The 26976-nt window shown below is 43.8% G+C and overlaps 3 protein-coding genes across 8 annotated transcripts in view; 1 reads left to right on the top strand and 2 right to left on the bottom strand.

Annotated features, from left to right (window-relative positions):
• The window catches only part of ctdp1 (CTD (carboxy-terminal domain, RNA polymerase II, polypeptide A) phosphatase, subunit 1), a 19813-nt gene extending 3568 nt beyond the window's left edge, over positions 1-16245 (bottom strand). Inside the window, exons 1-13 of one of the 2 annotated variants that reach the window (XM_085901073.1) lie at positions 16101-16245; positions 13445-13740; positions 12620-12703; positions 11968-12061; positions 11648-11776; positions 11421-11571; positions 10728-10818; positions 10473-10639; positions 9105-10073; positions 8384-8525; positions 8091-8297; positions 7216-7369; positions 3934-4130 (exon numbers count right to left, since the gene is read on the bottom strand). In XM_085901073.1, coding sequence (XP_085757199.1) covers positions 3934-4130; positions 7216-7369; positions 8091-8297; positions 8384-8525; positions 9105-10073; positions 10473-10639; positions 10728-10818; positions 11421-11571; positions 11648-11776; positions 11968-12061; positions 12620-12703; positions 13445-13740 — 2681 coding nt within the window. In that variant the 5' untranslated portion in view covers positions 16101-16245. Of the gene's footprint in view, positions 1-3933; positions 4131-7215; positions 7370-8090; positions 8298-8383; positions 8526-9104; positions 10074-10472; positions 10640-10727; positions 10819-11420; positions 11572-11647; positions 11777-11967; positions 12062-12619; positions 12704-13444; positions 13741-14277; positions 14295-16100 lie in introns of those variants that run through there. The other variant, XM_085901074.1, reaches the window with a different exon arrangement.
• Positions 14330-19021, top strand: adck5 (aarF domain containing kinase 5). Of its 3 annotated transcripts, none has more exons than XM_085901075.1 (15): positions 14330-14475; positions 15264-15349; positions 15420-15569; positions 15740-15815; positions 16113-16308; positions 16366-16520; positions 16586-16699; positions 16775-16906; positions 16995-17078; positions 17148-17229; positions 17328-17406; positions 17482-17573; positions 17714-17966; positions 18038-18154; positions 18224-19021. In XM_085901075.1, the coding sequence occupies exons 1-15, from the start codon at positions 14452-14454 to the stop codon at positions 18324-18326; spliced, it is 1743 nt and encodes a 580-aa protein (XP_085757201.1). In that variant the 5' UTR covers positions 14330-14451; the 3' UTR covers positions 18327-19021. The 3 variants fall into 3 exon arrangements, with proteins under 3 accessions (XP_085757201.1, XP_085757203.1, XP_085757204.1); XM_085901077.1 differs by having other exon boundaries at positions 16108-16308; positions 16380-16520; positions 18224-19018; XM_085901078.1 differs by lacking the exons at positions 14330-14475; positions 15264-15349 and having other exon boundaries at positions 15424-15569; positions 16380-16520; positions 18224-19020.
• cpsf1 (cleavage and polyadenylation specific factor 1) lies at positions 16139-26976 on the bottom strand. Of its 3 annotated transcripts, XM_085901071.1 has the most exons (39): positions 26824-26976; positions 26178-26343; positions 26080-26107; positions 25887-26020; positions 25737-25817; positions 25502-25653; positions 25292-25438; positions 25077-25216; positions 24900-25010; positions 24732-24825; positions 24519-24606; positions 24270-24410; positions 24146-24197; positions 24003-24076; positions 23772-23846; positions 23615-23695; positions 23275-23364; positions 23019-23198; positions 22779-22920; positions 22518-22696; positions 22314-22453; positions 22066-22246; positions 21791-21997; positions 21487-21720; positions 21253-21405; positions 20964-21171; positions 20798-20882; positions 20580-20721; positions 20353-20505; positions 20104-20280; positions 19933-19999; positions 19818-19865; positions 19597-19752; positions 19403-19532; positions 19186-19324; positions 18318-19107; positions 17706-18214; positions 17124-17220; positions 16371-16921 (listed from the first exon to the last, which is right to left on the bottom strand). In XM_085901071.1, the coding sequence occupies exons 2-36, from the start codon at positions 26319-26321 to the stop codon at positions 19060-19062; spliced, it is 4401 nt and encodes a 1466-aa protein (XP_085757197.1). In that variant the 5' UTR covers positions 26322-26343; positions 26824-26976; the 3' UTR covers positions 16371-16921; positions 17124-17220; positions 17706-18214; positions 18318-19059. The 3 variants fall into 3 exon arrangements, with proteins under 3 accessions (XP_085757198.1, XP_085757197.1, XP_085757196.1); XM_085901070.1 differs by having other exon boundaries at positions 17706-19107; XM_085901072.1 differs by lacking the exons at positions 16371-16921; positions 17124-17220 and adding an exon at positions 16139-16286 and having other exon boundaries at positions 17706-19107.

Raw genomic sequence — 26976 nt, 5'->3', positions numbered from 1 at the left:
TCTTTGGGGTATCGGACAATCTATAAAAACTATTTCTCACAACAAGACCGCCGGGCAAATCGAATTAAAAAAACTCTAAAGGTGTCCAATGGCTTTGTATTCTCAAGTGAAATGTTGGGAGAAAGAAAAGACGAGACATTTTTGAAATTAAACGTCTAAATTGGGCAAAAAATAAAAGCAGGTTGGTAAAAAAAAAAAAAAACCCTGGAAAATATGAGGGTCCAATTTATGCTGCAATTTATTTTGATCTTTCATGTGGGTCAAAGCAAACACTGATCAAAAAGGCTGCAAACGCCGAGGCGGCCAAGAGTGTTTGTCAGCTAAAGCGTCCATATTTGAATAATTGAATTTTTCCGGGCCGCCGCGGCATTTTATCCGAGCTCGAACGCGTTTCTAATCTAATGACGGTTGCTTATATTTCCATCAATCAGTAGAATTCCATGTATGAAAATAATGTGCGATGTTACGTAATCTCTGGGTGACGAGAGCAGAAAAGAAATCTTCAGCGATAGATTTCGATCAATCCTTTGGGTGAAACTAACCTTGGAACAGTGCCAGAGGCTGATGAGGCAATCGATGCAAACGAAGGTGATTTATTCCTTTTGCGATTAAAACATGAAGAATTCAGAGCAGGCGAGAGGGTCTTATTCCAGAAAAAAAACAACAACAATAGTGACGTGCAATTTATAATTACGCTGCCGCTAGGGGTTTGCTTTTCAAACAGTGGTCGGGTTACGTCGAGTTATAGATTTACGGTCGAGGCAATCTAATCCTATCCAAATCGCCTATTAAAATAAACGAGTAACCGAAGTCGTTCCGGATCATCAATCTCCTCAAAGAAGATGATTTATTCAGAGAGTTATTATTAATACTCAACAAGTGCAATGAAACACCGGCTCGAGACAGACTTCATTTCAGAATGTGCCGATGACCCTTAGAGCAAGAAATGGAACTTAGAGGAATAGAGAAAAAAAAAAAAAAAAAAAGCCGACTGTACAATTAGGAGGAAGAACTAAATGCGATTTTCTATAACTCGCAGAGCGGCTTTAATAGCTGCCTGTCATCATTTGAAGTCGCTATTGTACAGCCATGATGAATATTTATGCGCTTTGTACGACAAAAACAAGAACAATGGCTCGGCTTTGTTGTTTTGGATTCTTTTTCTGCAAGAGTATGCTTTGGATCTTTGAAGGCCAAGGTGAGCAATGTAGCAGACAATTTGCAGGCTGGCTTCACATAAAGTTTGTTACTGAAAATCAGAAAAGTCATGCCACCGAAAATCGATTTTGTTCTGGGGCCTCAGCGGCAATGTCCTGACGAGAAATTACTCGCAGAGTAGTTTCATCAGCGGCGCGGGACTAAATCTCCACCAAGAATGTGGATTGGTACTATTAGGAAGCCGTTTGGGAATACAATCGCAGGCACTTTACACAGAACAGTGGACTGGCCTTCTCTTGATATGAGAGTCAAGGGAGAAAACTAAAACAGCTTTCAAAATCCAAAAGGCTTACAAATCCAGTGAACAGGAAATTGACGGATAAATCCAAATGTGTTTCCTGGGCGGGTCGCTGTCAGTATTTGCACAGATCGACCCGCTGATGTTCTTTGCGTTGTTGCATAATTCACTTTTAATAATTCATCGAACGCCGCTGTACAGCTAATAATGCTGACTCGGCATTTGTCTCGCTTATTCTGAGCCACCTGCAAGTTCTCTGCAAAGGATCACTAGGCCTTTGTTACATTTCAGTCCGACTGTCCGAAAAGACATCAGACAAAAGAAATATTGGCAGAGGGGATACATAATGCAAGTGCTGGTTGTTTATCTTGCCTCAAATCCATCAGAGGGCTCACAGCAAAAGGTGAACTAGAGGCGCGAACATCCTCACGCTGTCGCAACAGATCCGCATTCCAAGATGAAACACTTTTTCTTTGAAATTTCACACGACACCTGGCTGTCTCGACAACCTGAGCGCCGACCTTAACGAACGGCCACCTGCCTTCATCGCCTTCGTACCGCTGAGATCTCCCACTTTCACGCCTCGCATCGAAGTCAAAGACAACGGTGGCGATCCGAGAAATTGGCGACGTTCTGAATACGTGCGTGGCCGCGCAAATGGGAAATTAGACCAGACGGCGCCTGACAACACCAGCAAATTATGTTTGTGGATCCAACAAGAATATTTTTTTTTTTTTCTTGTGTCGCTGCAAAATTTGAATGTCAAAGATGGTGTTAAAAAATGTACAAATATTGATTCGCCGCCTTCTGGACACATCTTGGTGCGAAGCAACTATGTTGAACTCAGGAGAGGAGCTTCAGTGGTCAAGAGCTTTGCTGCCACCTTGTGGTATTTACAGACAATGACACATTGTTTGGAGTGCCACTGTTTGAAATTAATGGCAAATTGAATTTAAAATGTTCAACTATAATTATTCAGTATTAATAGAGACTTAAGACAGATTTAATGCCAAACTGAAAAAAAGCCAATTTAGAAAGGGGGAAATGTGAAGTCGTCATTTGCCCGAGTGAGCCATAAAATCATGAGGTGGGCGACATTTGGTCCCAGCGGCTTGCGTTTGACATCTATGAAATAGTGTTTATTGATTTTACACTTCCTCGTTTGTCTTTAATGAGCATTTTATTACTTTTTTTTCCCATTGAGATGTTAAAATGATACATAAAACTAAGTTAATAAAGGTTTTACGATGGCAACATTTTGACTTGAATAATTCAAATGCCATTATTTCCGATGGGGAAAGCCGAGTGTATCTGGAAACGTGGGAATTGAGAAACATCTATTAAAGTTTTTCTTGAAGGATATTTTTATGGATTTCATATTGGCAGGTGGACGCTTAGCATTTAATTGCAAGCGACGGTGACGAAAGAGTTTACCCTCGGAATCCATTAGAGATGATTCCCAAGTGTACTCTCGTGTTTTTATTTGTCTGTCAAGCGCAGTCAAGTCGGGCCGCTTGAAAACGTCGGGCCAAATACTTGAGTTCGTTTTAAGAGACTTCAATTAGACCGGCCTCAAACCGGATGAGTTGCTTCGTTGCCAAGTCCCTGGAGTCGCATTTTTTTTTTGCAGAGTAGTACGCTTTAAAAAAGTAATGCAATCTGCTTCAAAGGTAAACAAACTGAAACTTCTGCCTGCCAGATGGATTTTATTATTTTACAACAGTGGCTCGCTTGATAGCTACACCAGGGGATTGCGGAAATGATGCTGAAAATAATCACCACCTGCCCGAGGGGTCATTTCAGTGACGAAAAATATAATTTCGCCAATTACGTTGAACAATTTCCGACACGAGGTGAGAATTGTGCGCAATCACTGCTTGTTGTTCCAAAGCGCAGAGAAGGACAGCAAAATTACCGTAGTGGGCAGACAGCGTGGCGAGAACACATGCATCACTCCGGTATCTTAGCAACAGATGTCTGTATTGCTGCGCAGAACCTGAATAGACAGAACCACTCCACACCTTGTTGAGGACTACGACGATGAATTAACGGCTGGCGATAAGGAAGACTTAAGTTGTTAATGTCACACTTGAAATTTCAAGGTGATGAAAACTGTAAATTCAAACATTTATTCACCCCTTTTTTTTGTACTTTCCATTCAGTTCAACTGAATTGGAAATGCATCCAGTCATCAAGATGGACTGGTGGAAAAAAAATTGGGATAAAAAAAAAAAAAATGAAGTTGAAACATCCTTTGAGAATAAAGCACACTTGTTTGCTCAGAAATGTCTGATGTCTGTTTGGACGCATCGCCATGGCAACGGACCACTCCGTCTGGTCCCAGCCCAGGCTTACTGATTAAGTGGTGTGTGTGTGTGTTTGTGTTTTTTTTTTTTTTTTTTTTAATAGTCGTCATGGCAAACAGTAAGCCGTGACTTTTGGTCTTTGGCACTATTAGATGCATTCATTTGACTGACCTGGACACGGTGGCAGGGCATGCGGTCAGGACCACGTCCTCCACTCTAGACGCTTGAGGACCCAGGTCCCCTCCTGTCAGCGGTCCAGCTCCTTGCCGGTGTTGCCGCTGCTCGTCCTCCGCCTCCTCATTAGCGGCTTTCTCTTTCCCTCGCCCTTCGCTCTCGTTGTCGCTCTCCTCGCCCAAGATGTCATCCACCTATTCAACAAGACAAGGAGAGTGGCAATGAGCTGACATGATGGAGTCGGTAATGAAACTTATGGATCAGTAATTCATCATTGGCGGTTGTTTTGTTAGCAGCAGACACTTCTTATATTTGGTGCTTTTAACTTGCCTTCCATTAGCGCTTATTTAAAAACATTGAAGTGCTACTGGGTCAATCAAATAGCTGCAGCTGGCACACGATCAATTCCCACTCAGTGCTTTAATGACAATCGACCTGTGAGTGACTGGTGACCGGTTCCGTGACCCGGAACATCATACCGAAATAAAATATGTGGCCGAGCCATCGCAAAAACAGATTTGGTCCATTTAATTTGAAAAAGTACGATTATCGAAGGAGAGACAGTAGGAAGTCCGTAAAATCTTCTGCCGCATAGTTCCAAACGACTTTTAATGAATAAGCAAAGTGTTTCCTTCTTCATATAAATGTCTTTCGACGCCTTTATGAGATTTTAATGTGATCCGGCGAAACAAGACAAGAAGGCACATTTCCATTTAATTTTAATGTTCTTTGTGAAAGATGTAAAACGCTGACAAAAGCGGCTGGTTTGCTTGCTTTGGATTTAGAGAAAGAAAATGTGACAAGTAAAGAGCGAGGAGGACAGCGGCGTTCAACTCTCGACATCTCACCCCATCGCACCGAGCTGTGATTTACACCGGCTCAGCTCGCCAACTGTGTGGCACGGCAACCATATTTGAGCAGTAGATGTACGATGCGGTCATGTATTCCCGGATGGCCACAATTCTTAAAAGTGCCGCGGCTCATTTGACCTTTGCTGAAAATGGAAGTATTACCAATTGCGAAACACAGTGCGCTACCATTCCCGCAACATCCATTTCCTGGCTGTAATCAAAGGCCACCCAAAGTGCACAGGAGGCTTTTTAAGCCCCCCCCCCCACCCCCACAAAGATAGCTTAGAGGCCGGTGGTCGCTGACTGTAAATGTACTGCACAGTCAAAGTGTGATTACAAGCCAGTAGATTTATTTTGTTGGTGTCGTTGCGAGATGAAAATGCATTGAAGAAAATCGAAAAGGGAATTGTCCAGGATTAATCTAGTAGGGAGCTTTTCAGCGGTTACTTTTCTGGGTGCCAGGTTGTTTTTTTTATTGCATTGTTGGAAATTGAGACATATTATGAAAATTCTGTGCCTGGACTTCTTGTAATAGGACGCTAGGGGGCAGTAAGATGGACTGTTGATACCTGATTTTATACATCAAATCATTGGCATGAAAAAAGTAAAACAGTATAGATGTGTGAAATCGGCTGGGATTGGCGTGAAAATTCTGGTAATCCAAATACCAAACGTTAAAAATGAAATCTCGAGTCCATTGTATGCCTTACAGCGATTCCTTTCCTGTGCGTCACATCTGCGTCAAAGAGACGTCACCACTGGCGACATTTGCCAGACTCCCCGATTTGTACATAGACACACTTAATTAAAGACAATCTCTTTTCCCTTGTGCGCTCAAATTGGAAAACATTTACGAATGTCACAGACTGCCCTTTAAGATGAGGTGACATTTGAAATGCAATGATTCTGCAAAAGGACCCTTTCATCTGGGTCGCTCCTGAAAAATGTTCCTACCGAGTGTTCTACAATGATTAACCTCGCAAAAAAAAAAAAGTAAGCGACTCACCTACGACCCGAGTGAGGGCAAGCGCGATAGAAAATGAATGCTTGGATGGATGATTAGTCATATGAACCTTTAACAATAACATCAAGATGACTTTATGGTTGTGTAAAAAGTTACATTTACATGTGTTTGCGTTGTAGCGATTCAGTATCAACGCATCGTGCCTCATTAACTAACTCCTTCTCCGACTAGCGCTGCTTTTAAATTAGGCTGGCATTTAATTACGCCGCAAATTAATTACGCCCATCACACCGTGGCAATGTACACAATGGTGCTGATTAATAACGGCTGTGGTGCAAAATATTAAAAGAGAAATGGAGAACGGACAGGTCTTTGGACCTTGACGATAAATAAAAATGAAAGTACGTGTACTTTCAGCTGCGGCGGCAACGATCTTGAGCTGGCAATTTCCATATACACGGCGCGACAATTATTGGACAGATTATCCAGCAGATATCTCAGTGGAAGGTACATAATGGAACAACATTAGTGACATCATTTTCACAGCCGGGCCGAGACTTGCCATGGCAACATTTTCGGAGGCTATTATAGTTATCATACTTTCATTACAGAATAAAAAAAATAAAAAAAAAGAACAAAGAAAAGGAAAAACAGCAACACAAACACACGGCGAGTCTCCACGGCATTCATCGGCATTCATCTTAATATCAGATGTAATAAGGAGATGATTTCCAGATTAATAATAAGAGAAAAACAATTTAGCCAGCTTTCTGTTGTCATATAAATAATCATAAGCATGGGCGTAATTTGAGCATTTCAACCTTATTGCTTGCAGTAAAGTCGATATTTACAAGGAACTAAAGTGGCTGAAGTAATGTTAGTTCACCGTATAAAATCTGCAAAACGTGTTAGATTTATGGATAAATAAATTTAAAAAAAAGACATTCTGTTTTCATTTGCCTAATGATAAAATATTTACAGGACTCTTGCCATTGTTGATTTCATCTACTAACCTGTAAGAAAACTGAATTACAGAGTAACTTTAAATGAGTTATTAACAGCGCTGGCTGTTTGCTATTCAGTCAAAGCGTGACCAATTACAACGACATCCAAGTCCTTGGGGCATATTTAATTGAACTAACTCTCATTCCCTGCACAGAAAGCGCAACCTCTGACTAAGCTCAACGATCCACTAAGTTAATGTCGAATGTCTCCTGTAAACACCCAAACATTGAAAAGCAATTTTCCGCCATTAATGTGACCTGGTGAATTTTTAAAAGTAACAATTAAATCACTAACAATCATTTAGATTGAGGCTGTGTTCAAATTTAACCAATCAAGAGTCAGCACGCACCTGCCACCATTTAAAGAACCTCGGACTAACCCCAAATTAATTTTAGATGCACTTAGGCGCTTTTTGCAACTTTTTTTTTTATCATAATAAGCTTAGTAATGTGTTTTTACCTCTTTATCCATGCTTTCCAGATCTTCCTTGCAAAGAGTGTACAACGGCATTGTTTCTGACATGCTCCGCTGACGCTCCCGACGCGTCGGTCCTAGCGATTCGTCATCCTGGCTGGGTCCCGCTTCCATGTTTTGTTGACTGTTCAGTGCGCCCCTGAATAGAAGAAAGAAAAAAAAAAAAAGTGAGCTAGCAAAATAAATACATGATGAAGGTCCTTTTTTTTTTTTTAGTTACATTTGTCTTCAACAACTGTGAAGGCCAAGATTATGTAATATGTAAATCTGTAGGAAGTTTCGACTTAATTAAATCTTTGATGATTAAAATCAAAGTTAATGCAAATCTGATGAGCCCGTAAATCCTTCAACGTACTTAATCCCATTCCTTCTCCTCGCGATTGCCTATTATAATTTAACGTCAGGGACGGACGGCAGCCTCGTGCAATGCTGATGTAGTCTAACTGGAAAAACAACAAATAATCATTTTTTACTGTCCTACTTAGTAGCTAAGGAAACTATGTCTCCATTGAGAGTCATTTGGGAAGCACAGCATCCACACAGTAATCTCCTGAAGAAAGCCAATAGGATAGAAGTGAATGGGACCCGGTGGACAAACCCGCATGCAGTATTTAGGATGTGTGATGAACGAGTCTGTTGTCAATAGAACAAAGACAAATACCAAGAGTACGAAAGCCATTTCGAACAACACTCGAGAGTGGCGGCTTCCCATTCCTTATGTGAGCAGGTAAAGTTTACGAACTCGCGGGCCACTGACTTCTCATATCCATTATTTCTCATCCGAAGAGGGCATCGGGGACATTAGCATTCATGGCGTTATTGCACAAGTGTGTTATCATGAAATTGTCTTGACACAACACCTGAGACATGACTGCTCTGGTTGATCAGACGCCGGCCGGTAAGGCGCCGCCGGAGGGGCCTTGCGAATCAGCTTCCCGGTGACGGGGTCGTAGGTTCGAACCTCGGGGGCTGCCGGCTGGGGTGTGTGCTGGATCGGGGGCGGGTTTGGGAGAAGGGGCTTGAGCCTGGAGGCTTGCTTATCAAGAAAAGCCGTCGGGTTGTTGCTCCTTCAACCGGACGGAAAACAGAAATCAGCAAAGGCAGCCATGATGATTTGAAGCCTGTTACTATACAAATACTCCAAATACTGTACCATGGCTGTTTGGTGTAGTCCTCCTTTAGCGGGAAAAGCTGCTCCTCCACCCTCTCCCAGCGCTCCAGACAACACCACAGCCAGTCGGGGTTGACCACGTGGAGGTGCTTGCACCCCAGCGCCTGACGGACCTTCTCTGTGCCTGAAGGAGCAAAGGTCAGATGACTTCAACCTTGCAATCAAAGTAAACACACAAACTCTCTGTCTAATTCAGATCAATGGTCAGAGTCGGGGAGAGAACAAGAGGAAATAATTGCCGGGTCGATACTCGTACGAGGATAACGAGGAAGATTAGTCTCGCCGAGGAGTCACTGTCCTTTCGCTTTTTCGGCCAACTCGAGAGCGTCCACAAAGAGGAACGTTTCTGCTTGAATAATTCAAATTGATGTTTGACACACCAGGCGCGGGAATAGATTTTTAGCATCTAAGCTTGTTAACCCGGGGTAATTCCCTCGAGGATAACGTCGTGCACTGGGACTCGGTCGCGACGCACTTTTCTTGGTAGGAGCCTTGTGTTAGCTAACGTTTAATAATTGCCACCGAAGGCCTTACGTAAGGGCGTCACTGTGGGTGAGTGTGAATGATTTAGTATTCAATCAAGTATGCAGGGAGGATTTGACGTTTTGTAGAACGGAACATGGAGTTCTGTGTAAAACCTGGGAGCGTGGCTGGACGCTAATCTAACCCCAACTGACTTTCCCGTTCAATTGATTTTACGTACCCGATTTTGCCGCAATGAGGTGTGTGGTCCCATTGGGTTCTTGTGAGTTGAGTACCAAGTTCTTGCCGATCTTGGCCCCAAGTGCCTTGGCATGGTAGTACTCACGAGTCCTCTCAATTGGGTAGTTGGTCGGGTACAAGCCACTGAACACAATGGTGGTGCCGTCTAAGGTCTTGCTCTTCAGCTCAGGTACGATCTTGCGAATGTCCGGCGTTTCGGGCACCTCCGTCTTCAAGAAAGCCTCGTAGCGGGCGTAGTACTCGCCGTGGATCCGTTCCAGCACCTCCTCCAGGTAAATGAGTTGATCGTCCCGGTCGTTGTCCACTTCCTCTTCCTCCTCGTCCTCCATGCTCTGGTCCTCCCCCATGGTCACTCCGGATTGCTCGCTATTCTGCGACTCGGTTTCGGGTTCCCTCCTGTCTGAGCAGCCGTTCCCCAGCTCAGGGAGGAGAACAGCCGAAGGTTCTGTCGATTCGGAACTTTGGACTTTACCGTTCCCATCTTTTGTTTCATCCCCGTTGTCTTGCGAGGCTGCTCCGTGCTGGGATGTCTTTGCCTCGCTATCAGCGTCCGCCGAGGGCGGCTTTTCTCGAACGGACTCATTGTCGCTGTCGCTGGAAAGGTCAAATTCCAGATTATTGGACTCGTTGTTTGGCGTTAAAGAGTTCGCACCGTCCGGTGCTTCACCTGTCCTGCTAATTCGATCCTCTTTACTATTTTCCTGGCTTTCAGCCCCCTGAGTTTTTGCTGCTGCGGGCACCTCATCGGCCTCTAAACGTTTATCCGTCGATGCCTCATCTGGCACAGACGTGGCGGCATGTGTCCGTTCATTTGTACCGGCGCTCTGAGAACAGCGGGATGGCGCCGACCCCTCTTTTACTGACTTTTTCCTCAGGCCGTTGTTTTGCTCATCCGCCGCGGGAGTCTCGTACGTTTCTGTGTTTTCTGCAGGACGACCCGGTGGGTTTCCTGCAGGCGAACATGGGACAGCAAGGAGAATTGGAACAACTGAATGAAAGCGCCAACATGTATTAGTGCTCAACTGAAAAATATTTTAAAAAAATGTGTTGCCCTAGGCAAGAGTAATTCATATTAATTAAAATATAGTTGTGATGCTCAAAGAGAATCGAAAGTCAAAAAGTGGAGGCTGCAGTCTGTGTCCTCATTTAAACTGGATTGCATCCAAATAAAATAAACTAACGAGAGCTTTCCGGGACAACTGGCTTGTTAGCGCTTCGGGACTGTGCAGGGAACTGGAAACATATCCTTGAACACTGCACTGAAATAAATGTGCACTTCACTCGTTGTGCGTCACAAGGACACACTTTCTTGAGAGAGGAAAAAAAAAAAAATATTGCGCTTATGTACCTTTCTTGGCCATCAGAGCTTCTTGCGAGCCTGGCGGCGCGCTAATGTCCCCGATGCCCTCGAAGTAGACGTACTTCTTCACAGTGATGAGGTTGGGCGCGAACTTCCACACGTCTTCACGGTCGTCAATGATGCACACCATCGAGTCCCCACAGGGGAAAAGATACCTGTTAGGATGATGAAGGACAAGTTTGTTGACACGACAATGTCCTCCGCATTTGAAGAAGGCATGCATTTTCTTTCACTCATTCCCACCTAAGATTCCCCGTCTTGGATAAGGGGTCAATGCATTCATCTCTGGAAAGGATGCGATGGGAGAACAGCTTCGTTTCTGGGTCCAGAAAGCCTAAAAAAAAAAAAAAAAGCATAGTATACTATTTTGAATCAAGCATTTCATTCAAAAAAATTTCACAACACCTCTTGATTTCTTGACAGGAAATATACGGCAGCTGGAGACCCTGGCTGGCCTCTCAACTCATCAGAGGTAGTACATTTCAATTCCAAATGCATTAAACATTCATCACATGGCTGCAAAACAGTGCCTTGCTGCGGTTTCATACCGCACGGCGTGATGGAAGATTGCCACCTGAATAAAGGATGGCTTATATCACACCAGCTCAATTTAATCCAGCACTGAATCAAAATTCTGCTGAGCGGACAGATTGGATTCTTTTTTTCATAAGATGGTTTTCATGTATGAGTATGAGTGTTTTATTTCACATTGCTGGAGAAAGAAATGAAAAATACACATCCTGATGTACTTTATGCATCCTGGTCATACTCATATTGCAAGGTTAAATCGTGAGCCTATAAATCACATCTTGAACAGAATATAAGGGCATATAGCTCCCCTTTGTGGACACAAAGCAGAACTACAAATAATACAATTCAGGTTTTCCAGCAAGATCAAAACGGCTAATCTGTGAGAGACGTGTGAGCAACAATTACCCGCAATGGTGTGTGCATAAAGGCGGCTCCCAAACGTGAAGACGTGCAATTCATACAATTTGGCAATTTTCTCCAGGAATTCCTTGCAATGTGGCCGTAGTCGAGTGTGAAGCATCGGCTCTCCTCGCCCCAGCTGGAAGTGGAAAATGCCCTGGAGGAAAAGACAATGAAAAATGCACACTATTAAATAATCTTGATATCTTGACAAATTATGTTATGAAACGGACCTTGTTGGACATTTGCTGGCAGTGTTGATCGGTGGTGTGAATGAGCGTCTGGTCCAGATCCACCATCAGGACCAGCTTTTTGTTGCGATGCAGCCGCTGCTGATCCTCTCGGCCTAACTGCTCTGCTTGCTGTTTCCAAAGAAAATGTTTTCAGAGGGTAAAATGATCAATGTAGTTATAAAGCTTTTGAGGCTCTATTAAATTACGCTTGCTGGTTGTTACATTTACACATACAAAACAGGCTTTTCATGAGTCAAATATTCGAAAACATTGGTGCACTCCAAGGCAGTAGAAAACAGGATCTCCGTCACACAGCTCACCTCTGAGCTGACCATCAACTCGGGTACGCTGTGCACCATGGAGATGGTTGCCGTGGAGATGGGAGTTTGCTGGTTTCCATTTATACTCTGCAGTCTGAGAGGGAGCGAGAGCGAGTTATGATCAGAAGAAAAGCAGCTTATGAAAAGATATTGCTTTATCAGAAATTGTATTGTTTTCTAGAAAGTGTGTTCTTTCAATGAAACTGGCAAAGGGTGGAAGTAGCACAAACGATTTGTCACATTAACCAGCTGCAACTTTAACAGCGTTGTCTTTGGCGCCACCTAAGGGCGATGACTAAATACGGAGGCACCACATTCTTAACAGTTTTTTTTACTAGATATAAAGAACATCACAACTAGTATAAAAGAATTTTGGTATAATAATGGCTACCATGGAAGGAACTGCCAGAGCCCACAGAGAGCAAATTGACTTTCATTGCATTGCTCAATGATACTTCAGCATGGTTACCAGAGCTGAGGATTGAACCCAGATCCTTCAAGGTGACAGACAAATGCTCTACCACTGGCCCACAGAAACCAGTTTCTGATCAGGACATGTCTGGGCCATTATTGTGGCTCTAGGATATTGTGTGCAGGTTGAACCATTTCAATGACCACTGATAACAAGCAACATGTTTTTGCATGTCCTTACTGAGTCAGGTCCTTGCCACATTCAGCACACATGCCTTTCATCACAATCGGGTGGCTGCATCCTGCTATTCTTACAATGACGCCCCTGGTTGAATGAACAAGACAGCACAGTTAATTGTCTTTTTTTTTTATCATTACTCGACTAAATCAATATATGGGAAGTTACATTCAATAAACTAGTTTCAGTAAAAAAAAAGAAAATGAATTTATAATAGTTGTTATGACAGATATTGAGAGATGTGTGACAGCAAACAAAAATAAAACATCACTCTCCAGATCTCATAAAATCTAAATCATACAATTTATTCAAATATTTATTTTATTCATGCATCAAAGCCTCGAAAAGCGCTCAAACATTTCACACACGCGGTATTGCAAGCACAAAACAAGTCAAACGCCACGCAACGACGCTAAACTTCCGCTATCAAAATAAGAGCAAATAGCGTTTCTTTTTTTTAAACTCAAACGCTTCTATTCCCATGTCAACAGTTGTTCAATGCTTGGACAACTATTTAGAGTACTAATATTCTCTCAAAAATATTCTTGATACAAGTATTTTAAGACTGTAGTGTCGTCAAAGAGCTTTTCTAAACTACATCAACTTTACTTTGGTAGTCCACTCTCAAATCAAAACACTAACATTTGATTAGCTTGATAGTGTGTTAAGATTCGGCTACCAAAACAAGCTAGCCTCCACGTTAGCGTCCATGCTGTAGCGGAGTTAGGTCATTAGCCAGCAAGCATAATAAAAACTCAACTCGGTTAATAAATAACAGTTATTACGCTTGCAAATAAAAGCAAGAAAGACTTCCAACAAGTCACTCACCCAGGAGGTATAACCTGTCCGAGTTGACAACACAGCTCCTTGACGACCCCCGCGCGGTCCGACTTCACCTTCCTCTCGGGTAGCCTGGGTGTTTCTGCCCCCTTCTCCGCGGGTATGGGGACACAGAGCGCTAACACCGAGTCCACGTTAACGTGAGACCCCGGCTTGACTTTCCACTCCAACAGGCGACAGGGGAGTGTCCCTATCGTGCAACAGATATCCGACACTTGCACCGCGGGGCCCAGCGTTGATGCAGCAACCCCGCCGCCGCCAGAATCAGCGGTCGGATCCTCCATCTGCGAAAAAATAAAAATGAAAAAATCTCTTGGAACGTTCTGTTTAAAGAGTATCCACTACGACGCAGGGATCATTAAAAAAGCACCCTAACTTCCATGTGAATTAAATCAACAGCGGTGGGTTTTAAACCCGCTAGCTTCGACAGTCAGCTTCGTTCACTCTTCCCGCCCGTAAACAGGAAGTGGCAACACTGCAGACACGCAGGTCCCGATGACGCTATCCGGTATAGATGACAAAAATAATTGAAAATAGAAATCTGAAAATATATAATTGTATGTATAAACATTTTGTTCTGTGCCCTCTTTTCTACATTTATAATAAATGTCATATTTTATTTTATATTTTAAAACTGGTTGAAATATTGCTTGACGTATATAATTTGCTTAAACCTGCAGCTAATGGCGTATATGATTTTTGCAGGTCATATAAAATTAGAATTAGTTTATTATAATAAATATAACTTACAAAACTATGATAGACGATAAATATTAATTCATTACTGACTTGCAAAAGCGGAAATACGTGGGAGTGATTACCTCGATTTTTCTGAACTCTTTGTTCGCGTTTAACCAATAGCATGCCTGCTGTGGAAAACGTAGTTGGAGGCTGCACGGTGCTCAGGCGAATGTCACCAGTACGGTTATTTGATGCAAAGAAAGTAACTTTGGATTCAATTAATCCGGACACCGTGCTGAACCTACTCAGGAAGCATGACGAGGAAGATCCAGGGCGCTGTATGTTGTCCATATTTAGTTTTGAAACAAGTTTTCCGCAAATATTTCTGCATTGTTAGCTCGTATTAGCCAGTGGATTAGACGTGGCTAACCTAAGTGTAATGTCATGCAGGTTGCTTTAGCAACTAGAGGTGAAAATCTGCTCATTTGCACGCAAAGAGTTGTCTATTTTTTTTCCTGCGTAGATGCACGTCTTACTATTCACTATTTTTCAGCTACGTTGACATAAAAAAAAACAAATCATGTGTATTAAATAAAACATAAAAGAAGTCGTTTTGCATATATTCGTGACTTGGGTTTTTGACGCTTGAGCTGTCAGGTCCCTGACACCTCTGCATCAATTGGAGACACTGTGTTCCTCACATGCAGACATCAAAAAACAAAAACAACACTCAGCGTGTCCTGGGTTGGACAGATTGGCCTTGGGTTACTCTGCCATCCCCCAATTTGCCCTCGCAACCCACACATACTAAAACATGAACATGTTTTACTAAAGGCGTGGTTGTGCAATCTCCTATTTGTGTAAATATTTTATCTCTTTATAAAGAGACAACATTGAAGAAATGAAATGTTGCTACATTGCAAAGTAGTCAGTGTACAGCTTGTTTAAAAATACATAGAGGTTAGGAGTCAATGTGTGTGATTCATTCATTTTAGCAGATTCTTGATTAAAGATTTTCCATTTGGGCTGCTCTGTTTAAAGTCCACACTGGATGTTTAGCCATACTTCCTGGTCACGTGATTTGCATGTGTTTTCTATTTAATTTGGATTTCTTCTTCCCCACTAGTGCAAGTTATGCCTGCATCATGTCACTTTTCTCCAAAGAAATCCTGCCTCATCAATACAGTGCTCCAGAAGCTTCAGTACACTCAGGTACTAAACACGAACAAGACTTTTACCATTAAAAACGACAATACAAAATTGATCATTTGATCTATTTTAGGGAAGGAAGGCGCAGGGGTTTATTATGGAAGACTCTGGCCACCGTCGCTGTTAGCGTGCCGGTGGCAGCTGGCGTGCGATACGCCGTTTCGGACCAAAGAGAGCAACGGAAGATGAGGATAGTGACTGAAGGATTTGTTCGGTTCTGCAGGTGTGGGGAAAGTATTTGTGTGCAAACACTCAGGTCATACCATTAGGTACACCAGTGAACAGTTTATCGTAGCTGTGAGTAGAACTGCAGGATATCGTAGTTTCTAATATGTTGCCCCTCTCATGTCACTAAAAAGAAGTGTTCTTTCTAAAACATTTTTCATGTTTTAGGTCCCTCTCTGTGGGACTTGTGATATCAGTGGATTACTGGTGGACCACCAATGTGGCTCTTCGGGGTCTGGATGAGGTAAGTTGATGTCATATAAAAGCCACTGGCAGAGCTAGGATTGTTCTTCTTGGGTATATGTATAACAAACCCAAAACATTTAAAATAAATAAATAAAGTCAATTATTTGGCCTGGCACCTGAGGAGTCCAACCATATTTCAGGAGGGGGCAGTGCCCCTGCAGCCCCCCTTCTAGCTCTGCCAGTGGATACTAGACATTTATAGCTTGACCTCTAGAAGTCTCCAACTAACACTTTGAAGCCACCAAACTACGTGTATGCCTGTGCTTTGACTGTGATGTCTTACTTGCTAGAGCAGCCCATCCTACACGTCGGCGATGTCAGCTTGCCACCAAAGAGCAGCGGAGAACATGGTGGAGGGCGCCATAAAGAACGGCGGCATATACATCAAACTGGGTCAAGGTCTGTGCTCCTTCAACCACCTCCTGCCGCCCGAGTACGTCCGTACCCTGCAGGTCCTGGAGGACCGAGCCTTGAACAGGAGATACAAAGAGGTGAGAAGATCGAGCAAAAGAAGAGTCACTCAAAGAGGATGTGATGAGATTTCTCAGGTTTTATTGTTCAGGTTGATGCGCTTTTCCAAGAAGACTTCAACAAAAGCCCACAGGAAATGTTTAAAACTTTCGATTATGAGCCCATAGCCGCCGCCAGCTTGGCTCAAGTTCACAAGGCGGAACTAATGGACGGAACCTCCGTCGCTGTGAAGGTGAGCGCCGATGAACGTTACTTCTGGAAGCGACGAGTCCCGTCAACGTAATTGCGCAACCTCAGGTGCAGTACATTGACCTCAGGGACCGCTTTGACGGAGACATCAGGACATTGGAGATCCTGCTGGATATTATCAAGTTCATGCACCCCAGCTTTGGATTCCGATGGGTCCTCAAGGTCAAAATGAGCTGACCCAATTTGTTCACTTCAAAGATGTAGGAACTATTTCGAATGTCTTCACTGTCCATGTAGGACCTGAAGGGGACTCTGGCCCAAGAGCTGGACTTCGAGAACGAGGCCAGGAACGCTGAGAGGTGTGCCGCTCAGCTCAAACACTTCAAATTTATCGTGGTGCCCAAAGTGTACTGGGAGCAAACCAGTAAGGTGAGTTGAAACGCTCTGGAGATAAAAAAACAACAACAACTATTTATTAAAAAAAAAGCACCTTTCCATCTTCATTTTTCATTTGAAGAGGGTTTTGACTGCAGAATTTTGCAACGGTTGCAAGATCAACAACGTGGAAGAAATTAAAAGACAAGGACTGAGCTTGAAAGATGTAAGGTTTGGAATTTAATCTCGCGTACAAGTCTAAAACACTTGCCTTTAATGGAACTGCACTTAACAGACAGCAGACAAGCTGATCCGAGCATTTGCCGAGCAAATCTTTTACACGGGTTTCATCCATGCTGATCCTCACCCTGGAAATGGTGAGTCATCAAAATAGCATTTGAAATATATCAGTGCATTTGTAGAAACTTTCTACTCTCAGCAAACGTCTCTATTTGAGGAAATGCTCCCCCCCCAGTTCTAGTGAGGCGAGGTCCCGATAACAAGGTGGAGTTGGTACTTTTGGATCACGGCTTGTACGAACATCTCAGCCAACAGTAAGTGGCGCATTCTTCGAATGATTATAATTTTTTCTTCATTAATTTGTTCCATAATTTCTCCTCACATTTTAGTGACCGAGTGGCCCTATGTAAGCTCTGGAGGTCAATAGTCCTGCGAGACGAGGCAGCGATGGAAATGTACTCAAATGTCTTAGGGGTCAAAGGTAAGATCAACAAACCCTTTTAAAAAAAAAAAAAAAAATATATATATATATAATATATATATATATATATATATATATATATATATATATATATATATATATATATATATATAATAATAATAATAATCTCACCTGTGCAGAGTACTTCCTCTTCTGCGAGATGCTGCTCCAACGGCCAATCAACATGCGCGAGTTGCGTCTGTCCAACGTCTTGAGTCAAGAGGAGACGGCCTACATGCGCCGGATGGCCGTGGACCGCTTCAATAGCATCATGCAGGTGCTGAAGGCCATGCCCCGTCCCATGCTGCTCGTCTTCCGCAACATCAACACCGTCAGAAGCATCGTCATCACCTTGGGAGCGCCCGTCGACCGCTACTTCGTCATGGCCAAGAGGTTGGTCCGGAAATGTGCTGATGAGTCACTTTTTCGTATTACCAGTGTGATGATGTTAATTTGGGAGTCAGCGCGGTGCGGTGCTGGGGGAAGATCCAGGCAGAGAGGACCAGTATGCTGCATAGATTCTGGATTGTCCGCTGGTTGTGGACCAGATGGGAGGATCTCAAGTTTGAGCTCGCTTTAAGGTTAGCTTTGGACTTTTTTTTTTTTTTTTTTTTCTTATGGTGACCACTGACAGCAAGTTTCTGTTTCAGATCAGAGATGGCAATGATGAGTATGACCCGCTCACTGGTCAACCTGCTGAGCTACTTGGGTGTCATCTCTCTGGATTCCGACATGTACGATTACCTGAGATAGCGCTCGGCTCTCCAAGCTCACGGCGGGGGACTTTCTCCTTAAAAAGCTACGCAGTCCGACCACACGGGGACTTTTCGCCTCGATGCCGCCCCAGAAAGCTTGCGGGCTCTCCGATCACACTGTGGGAAGAGTGGGAGGGCTGTAATATGCTGACGAGGCTAATGTCCTTTAAAGAAAGTGTTTTGGATGATTTAAAAATAATAATGTAATGGTTTTATTTATCACATTTAAAAAAAAAAAATAGTAACATTCAATTTTGAAGGTTTTAAGCTGCTATTTTTAAAATAAATAGCTGCCATGACTGTTTGGAAGCAGCTTTATTATCTAGTGATTTGCATGTTAGGCAATGTGTGGTGTTTAAAATTAATCATCTCTGCTTGATTTATTATGAATGTTGGAATGTGTCATGTTGTAATTTAACATGTGCACAAGGACAAGTTTCTGCTTGCAATTAGGGTCCATTTTCTCTTGAGGAAATTCCTACAGTTTAAAGCAACAACCAAAACTTTCAAGTTTAAGAATAAATGATCCTACCTCCTTTTTTCCACCCATTGTCATAATTTAGCCTACGCGCAAACAAAAAGAGACTTTTTTTTTGTGCATGACTTTTACTGACTTTTTTCTTTTTTTTAAACAAAAATTAATCTGCAACCACTAGAAAAACAAACATAATTGAGCTTTCTCCATTGGGTATAAAATGTTATCACATGGATAAAAAGTGGGACTGTAGCTCTTAGAAGTGAGCTGTTACTCTGTCGATTTCCAGAAGGTCATCCAAAATCTGGAATGAAAAAGGGCAGAATCAAATGTAACATATTGATGTATGGAATTTTTAGTTTTAGTTTTTTTTCCCCCTTACAATATCTGGAGTGGTACCGATCTTCTTGGCCAATTCACTGCGCTCCATCATGCTAAGATATAAGAATTTGTTAAGAAGTTCCCCATCTAGGATGTTTCGCACGGCGTTCTGCAGGCCTCGTCGTTCATAGTGCATCATCCTGCAGGATGGGGGGCATGACAAAATATATGAACCTGCATTCTAAGAAACAAATACGACACTGCGGGCTGAACGGAACCTGAAAGCTTTCGGGTTTAGACCGGCGTGATGAGGCAACAAGGTGTTGAGCGCATTCTGCAACATGAGAAGTCGACGGTACGTCTTCTCCTGCATGGGGAGAAGCATTCCGATGCCTCCGTCCAGCGTTGCTATGGAAACAGACAAACATTAAGCACACTTGCGTCGTCACCTGCAACAAACATCTTGGCTTACCGAACCACGTGATGTGCTTGTTGTCCCACGTAAGAGTCTTTTTGCTACTGGGGTCCATGGCTCCTCTGCACGGCATGCGCCAGAAGGTGTTGACGTGGGCGCCTACGTTGAAGTCGGCTCGCCTCAGCAGCCGCATTCCTCCGAAGCTCTCCTTAGCTGCGCGCAGGATTAACATCAGAAGGTGCTTTGTGCTGTTGGGTCATTTCTACAATTCGACTTACCTTCGGGTAAATACATGTAAACAAAGAGGTTCTTGTCCCGATCTGACACTGCAAGGAAATATTTGTCAATTTATCAAGCCGACTTTTCCTTTAACCTGTGCATCCTTGTAATTACCCAAGAATCCAAGCTGGTTGTTATCCACCATGAACTCAATGCTATAAACCTCTAAGGGCTTTGCATCCTGTTCTCAAAACAAGACCAAAATACTTTAATGCCATCAAACAAAAATATCAACAGTCCAGACATATTTGGATAGCCATAAATCATTCGGCATCGGTGTCGCACCCTGCTGACGAGCGACAGCGTCTTGCTGGTCTCCTGGTAGCGCAGCAGCGAGATGCTCTTCATCAGATCGGCAGCCAGGATGAAATTCTTAATGCTGAACATTTGGTGGATGTAAAGCTGCGTGTCAATGAAAGCCATGCCGGTCAGGTCGTTGTCCTTCAGGACCCACAGGAAGATCTTCGAGAACACGACAGACATCTGTTAGTTTTACACAACCAAGTGTGGGAGATGTAAAACTCAAGGAGAGACCTTCTGTCCGATAGCTGACACCAAGTATCCGCTGCAGTGACACAGTGCCGTCACGGGTCCTTTCTGTTCCTTCTCGTAGAGCATTTTAAACTTGTTCTTAGTGAGGGGTTGACCGGGCTCAGGCACCACTTCAATTACATCTAGGATCAAAATCTTCAAAAATACAAAAAAGAAATAGTTTTACTTCCTCAAGAATCAAAAAAAGAAAAGCATTTTGTATTGCTCACTCTGCCCCTGCAGGTGACCTCCTCCCCCTGCATGACGCAGGTGCCGGCGGCGATGTAGCCCTTCAGGCCCGAGACCGTTTCCTGACTCCTCAGGGCCACCGTCTTCATGCAGGTCACATGCTCCCACTCCTCCAGGTCGACCCTTGATTGGAGGAATGGACACTCGTCAACATATGTACGGAAAAAAAAAAAGTGCCATCGATTTTGTCCATTCTCACCGTGTGTTGGGAATAGTCTCCCAGCTGACCGGGGAGATGAGCTGGATGGAAAACCTCTCCTGCTGAGGGTTGATGTAGCGCTCGTCTGCAAGTTGTGAGACAAACAGGTGTAAAGGAGGAGGCATCTGGGGAAAAAAAGCACGACGCGCAGATTCGGAGGCATCACCTCGTTCGATGGGTTCAAACTCCTTCTCTTCTCCGGTCATCTTGGGGATGCGTGTACACGGCTCTTTCACGCTGGTGCACACAGCATACACCTTGGTTTCTACGTGGTAGGAGACGTAGTGGACGGTGCATCTCAGTGGAATCTTTCTCACTGGCCACGGGGCGTCATAGGACAAGTATGTAGGCAGGACGCTGATCCTTAGCTCCCCCTGTGACCACGCAAAAAAAAAAAAAAAAAAATTGTCAAAGCTATTGACCAATGTTTCCGACAAGTGCCATCTGGCGCTTACCTGCTTGTTGAAGTAAAGAAAACCTTTGGGGCAATTGATGTTGTGGAAAGGGGAGAAAGACTCAATGGCGCCGTCGATGGACATAGGGTGAAGTCTCAGTGCGCCCCGAGAGGTGACCAGCATCCAGTGAGGGGAGGGTCCGCAGATGAACACCTGGAAGTAGTGAGTAAATGTAAACGACTGCTAAACGTGTTCTTAAAAATGATATAGAAGCACTTTTTTTTGTCTCTTTACCCCCGAGTATCCAGAGATGTCCTCAAAGTACCTAAACCTCGCAATCCGACTTTTGACCGGAGCTTCATCGCCGGTACCTCCTTCTGCCTTCTTATCTCGCTTCAATTTGGATTTCTTCTCTCTGAAGTTGATGTTGTGCGGAATCTTTTTGAAGCGCACTTTGAGGTTATTTTGAGGTTGTTGCTGATCATAAGGGAAGGCTTCATAGATCAGAAGCTCCTGTTCCACATGGACCTTGGATACAAGAATATTCCTGAGATCTCCAGGCAAGCCGACGAGAGGCATCTTTGAGAAAGCCACTTACCAGTAAATATGGTCGGCTGCGATTGTTGCCCAGGGAAACCAAAGTCACCTCCTTAACCACCGGCATGTCTCCTTGACGTGTCACTTCCTCTTTCTTGCCTTCTCCCTGTGCTGCTGATTGGCCAGAAGAGCTGTCCACCAGCACTCTTTGACCTACAGGGAAGTTCTTCACCAGGAAGACCAATCTCCAATCTGGGAGCTGGTAAATCTTTCCAAAATAAAAACTAGTATAAACAATACAAACTAATGTGAGGAGGTTTTGTGTGCGGCGTGTACCTCCATGACGCCATTTTCTCGGACGATCATACACCAGTGTGTGGGATCGAATCTCATTGGGCTCCCCTCGCTTCCAGAGGGTCCCGCTTGTCCTGGAATGCGATTCATTTCCTCCTTCTGTGGTGCAGCGTTGGCACTTGAGTCTCCATATAGCATTTCCTCCTCATCATCTACTGTGTTACTGCACAAATCATTCTCATCAGTGCATGACTACATCACAAAAAAACAAAAAGTGTGAACTCTCTCACCTGAGGTCCTGGATGACTGTCTCTACTTCAGACGTATTCCTGATGTTTGTGTCCTCCACGATGGGACAGCTCACTTTGTTCTCCGTGGTGAACATTCCGCTGACGTCGCGGTAGGCGCAAAGCGCGATCACACGCGATTGCTTGACGGGAGACAATTTATTTAATTTGTGAAACCCCAATAAACACGCACGTTGCGTCACTCACGGTGGGGATCTGTGGTTTCCGTAGAGAGAGCCGCTGCGTCTTCCCCATGTACGAGTCGGTCTTCAGCACGAACATGGTGACCATGCCGTCGGCGGTCATGATGACCACGTAGGGGTCCGCCACGGAGCAGTGCACTATGGGGGTGCCCAGGTCCACTGGGATGAAGTGGAGTTGAGTCACTGGAGATACAAGTCAGAAAAAAAGAAAATCATTATTTCATCATAATTGTATTTTTGAGGAGTTTTTTTTTTTTTTTTTCACCTCCTTCAAGCAGTCTGATGCCCATTGGGGAGACCTGGATGATGTATTTGTTGTCTCCGATGTTCCCCGCAAACACGGTGGTTCCCTGAGTGGCAAATCCACTGGTGTCCAACTCCATGATCTCCTGGCCTGTCTGCAGGATCTACAAAGACACACAGAAATGGTTAAATTTGATTGAAGAAAAAAAAAAAAAAAAAAGATCCAATTAAAAAGATTGCGTGGTAAAAATGCTATCCCAACCATGGTGGAATCTTCTCGGCTCAAAATGAGGAAGCCGTGTTTCTTAGCGTCATCCTCCAGAGGTGTCTCTTTCTTCTGCTCTTCCTCCTTTTTCTCCTCCTCTTTCTCCTTCTCTCCGTCTTCTTTATCCTCAGCCGTTTCCTTCTCAGGGCCATCATCTGACTCCTCACTTTTTACTGCCTGGAATGACAACAAACTTAACAATACTAAACAGAAAAACGGATGTGAATCTATATGAAGTCAAACCAAACGCTACTTTTTCTTTCACTTCACCGGAGACGACCGTCCACATATCGTGGCAACCCGGCAACTCGAACGTGGTGACAACTTGTGGTCTGATGCTCCTCTAACAACACAACAAGAAGGAATGGTTAGGTTATGTCCACAAGTGCAAATACAGCAGACATGTACATGAATGTTCAGAAATGTCACTGGATGTTTTATAGGCTACTCCGTGGAGCTTTGAGGTAGCCCTGGTAATTCCAGAATTTATTCTAGCACCATCCACGGACCTGTGATGGATAGGCTTTGCAATCACAGGTCTTTGGGGCGGTGCAAATATTTACAAACAAAGGGATCCGGAATAATCAGATCACCTGAAGGACGGACAGCGCCCCGTTTTTTCCGAAGCCGGAGCAAACCACCACTTCCAGGTCAGGTTCCGTGTTGGCCTGAAACTACGAGTCGAAGGAACGTTTGGGTTAAAGCCTCGAACAGAGCCGTGGGGGGAAGCGTGATTTCAAATGTGTCCACCTCTTCCGAGAGGAATGCAGGTTCACCCATGGAGGCGTTGGCGCACGGCCCGATGTTCAGTATGCTGTCACACACCTGCAAAAACAAAGTCAACAACTTTTTTTTTTTATTAAAAGGTTGACCGGTCAAGAACGACGTCACAACAGACCTTGCAATAAAATACAATCAGATTAGGTCATCCAACAGCAATACATTTGCCGCCTTTATTATTATTTTTTTTATCTATTTTACCTCAAAGGAATATGTGGCTAGCTGGGTGCCTGACTGAGCCTCACTTCCGTACACTTCAATCTCGTCCACCTCATCTGTAAAACCGACAAGGAGCGCAGGAATGAAACAAATGTAAACTGAACAAAAAAGAATTTAAAACACACCTGTCCAGTTGGTGGAGGAATCAACTCTCTTCTTTTTGCTTGGTGGCTCCTCCTGAAATTTTATTCGGCGTCGTTACGTAAAAGGATCGTGCTTGCGTACCATCACACACAAATTTTAGGTCACCTTGTCTTTTTCTTTCTCTTTGTCCTGCTGTTCTTGGACCTCATCTGGCGGTGCCTCTTGCAGCTTCTCCGTGTACTTAAGCAGCAGTGAGTTGCCCAGGCGCGAGCCGAGGAAAAGATAGCCCGGCTCCATGGTGACCATCTGAGGTGGGGGAGAAGGCCAAATGTCATCCACAGTACATTATGATAAGATATTTCAATGGGAAATTTAGATTTGATGGATTCGACCCGTAAATGAAGTAGCACTTACACAAGTTGTCAGGACGCTGGCAGCCGCTTTGTCAAAATGGAAATCCCGCACACTCCTCATGCCATCAGTGATGAGCGTCAAGACATAACTGCAATGAGTTAAGAATTTTAGAAGTTTTTGAACATGTACAGGCCACCATATCAAATATACATGGGATATTTTATGGAGATAAAATACAAACGTAGGCTTGGGAATGTAATCAAAATGGCTTACATTTCTCCTCCTTTTAGAGAGATAACCATTTTGTCATGGGCAATAAAGTCTGCCTGGGAGCAGTCCAGGGTGATCTTGACCTCTTCTTGTACCCCTAAAAAACAGTGTATTGAGCGTGATACTGTAATAAGACAGTGTGACATTTGTGTGCTGTGTTTAAAAACTCACGAAGAGGGAACGAAGTTGTCCCGACTGTCTGGGAATTAAGGGAAACGCCATACGGTGGAATACTCTGGTTCAGATATAAAAGTGAGTTCACGGCAAAAACCACCACCCCGCCTAAAGGAAAAAAAAAATTGATTAGAATCGACAACAAAGAAAAAAATGGAACCAGGCCAAACTCACCAATGGGCTTGGGGACCGCCATGATCTGCGTGCAATCAAACGGCAGATTGATGAGGGACCAGATGACTGGGTGGACCTTCTGCATGATGTTGAGAGAGATGGCGACAATGCTACAGGTGTCCTGACGTACGGCTACACGCCTGGATAAACACAAAAGCTTACCTGTCATATATTGTTGTTGTTTTACTCAATGATGAGGCGGACGTGTGACTTACCCGGGCCATGTTTGATTAGGCTCAAAAAGAATTAGCAGAGTTGGCTCGTAGTAACCGTGAAGGAACTTCATGTCGATGATGTTGAGCAGCTTTTCATCCAGTTCACGAACGTCGATGATGTAACTCGGTAGGAAGCTGGATTTTGGTCTGCAGCAAACAGAGTATCACATGACTCCTTTAAAGACAATCAGTTGGCGAGAGCGTCCTTACCCATCTCCTACTCCGCTCTCCTGTTCGTCAGTCAGCGTGTCTTTCCGGAAGGGAAGCACCACTAGTTTGGTGCCATAGATGAGCATCACGGCGCAGCGGTTCTCCGGGTCCACACGGACAATCGGAACGTGGACGTTCTGTACAAAGCCATCCTGAAATTTGAAAAGGAGGCTTGTTAGTTATTTATTTATTCAACACTTTTGTCTCATCAAGCAATACTGCTAACAGCACATACTCTGAGCTCTGGCTCCTCAAAGTAGTGCAAAGACAAGGTCTTCAGGTCATGTGTCCCCGGGTCATACTCCACGACTGACAACTGATAAGAGAACACAAAAACATTGTTTTTTGTTTTTTAAATGTGAATTTAGATTGTACATGACTTTACCTTGGCATCTTTAAAACTGAGGAGCAATGCATCCCTGCTGGATCCAATAAGCTGAACGCTGGCCATGGACATGATGTTGCCGAAGAGCGAAAAGCTGGCCACCTGTTCCAACTTCTCCTTGCGAGCTTTGGCATCTATTGAAATAAATTATAAGACAACACGAGAAGACGTGGAAAATAGTTTGTGGAAATACCTGAGGCCTTGTCAGACTTTGATGTACTCTGAAACAAAAACAACACATCAGGGGAAGCGAGATTTGACAGATTTTCTGACACAGAGCAGCACAAGTACCTCAACATCATGGATAATCCTGTAGACAAAAAGCTGCGATGTCCCCGCGACGACGAGATTTTTCTCCTTGCTGGAAACGAAGTTGCAGTAGACCGAGAACTCCACAGCAGTGGGCGTGTGGGCCTGCCTGTGAACAGCATACATGGCGGCAGGCTGCCCTCTGCGTCTGGCAACAGTCATGTTCCAACATTAAAATCTTACAATTTATGTATGATTGTAAAGGTTTGTCCACGCTAACTTGAGATAAGAGACAGGACACACATCAACACACAATACGTGGATAATTGATTGTCTTCATTGAGCCTATTGATCATGTTTATCAATAACAAAACCCTGCCTTAACTTTATTTAACGCAGCTAAATAACAAAGCGCTTCAAATACACTTGACCCTAATGAATGACCCTGTGTTGAGGATGCTACGGGTTTAATCGCTGAGGATTCTAACTCGGTTAACACTTGATCCCAGCGAGGACCACATAGTGTTGGCAATATGTGTGTTTTGCTTCGAAACGTGGTGTTCTTAGAAAATTGTTGTAAATAAATGTCAGTGGCACGTAGCATAGCAAGTTGCCATAGCTAGCATGAAGCTGCCTCCGCAGCTCTCGACTAATTTCATTTGTTTCGGAATAGAAATTGTAAACGTACCTATATCGAACACACTACGAGAATGAAGAAGGTTGTTGGTTTCCTTTTTCATTGGGCATATCGTTTTTAGAAAGGTTGATTGTAATGTAAAGACGATTTGAGATTATTTCCTTATGCTACAACGCTGCCGCCTCCGTCTTCTTCTTTTGCGTT

This window comes from Syngnathus leptorhynchus, chromosome 20 (genome assembly GCF_054491065.1).
Source record: "Syngnathus leptorhynchus isolate UIUO chromosome 20, UIUO_Slep, whole genome shotgun sequence".
Classification (NCBI taxonomy): domain Eukaryota; kingdom Metazoa; phylum Chordata; class Actinopteri; order Syngnathiformes; family Syngnathidae; genus Syngnathus; species Syngnathus leptorhynchus.
The sequence above is the reverse complement of the archived record's forward strand: the minus strand, read 5'-3'. Positions and strand labels throughout refer to the sequence as shown.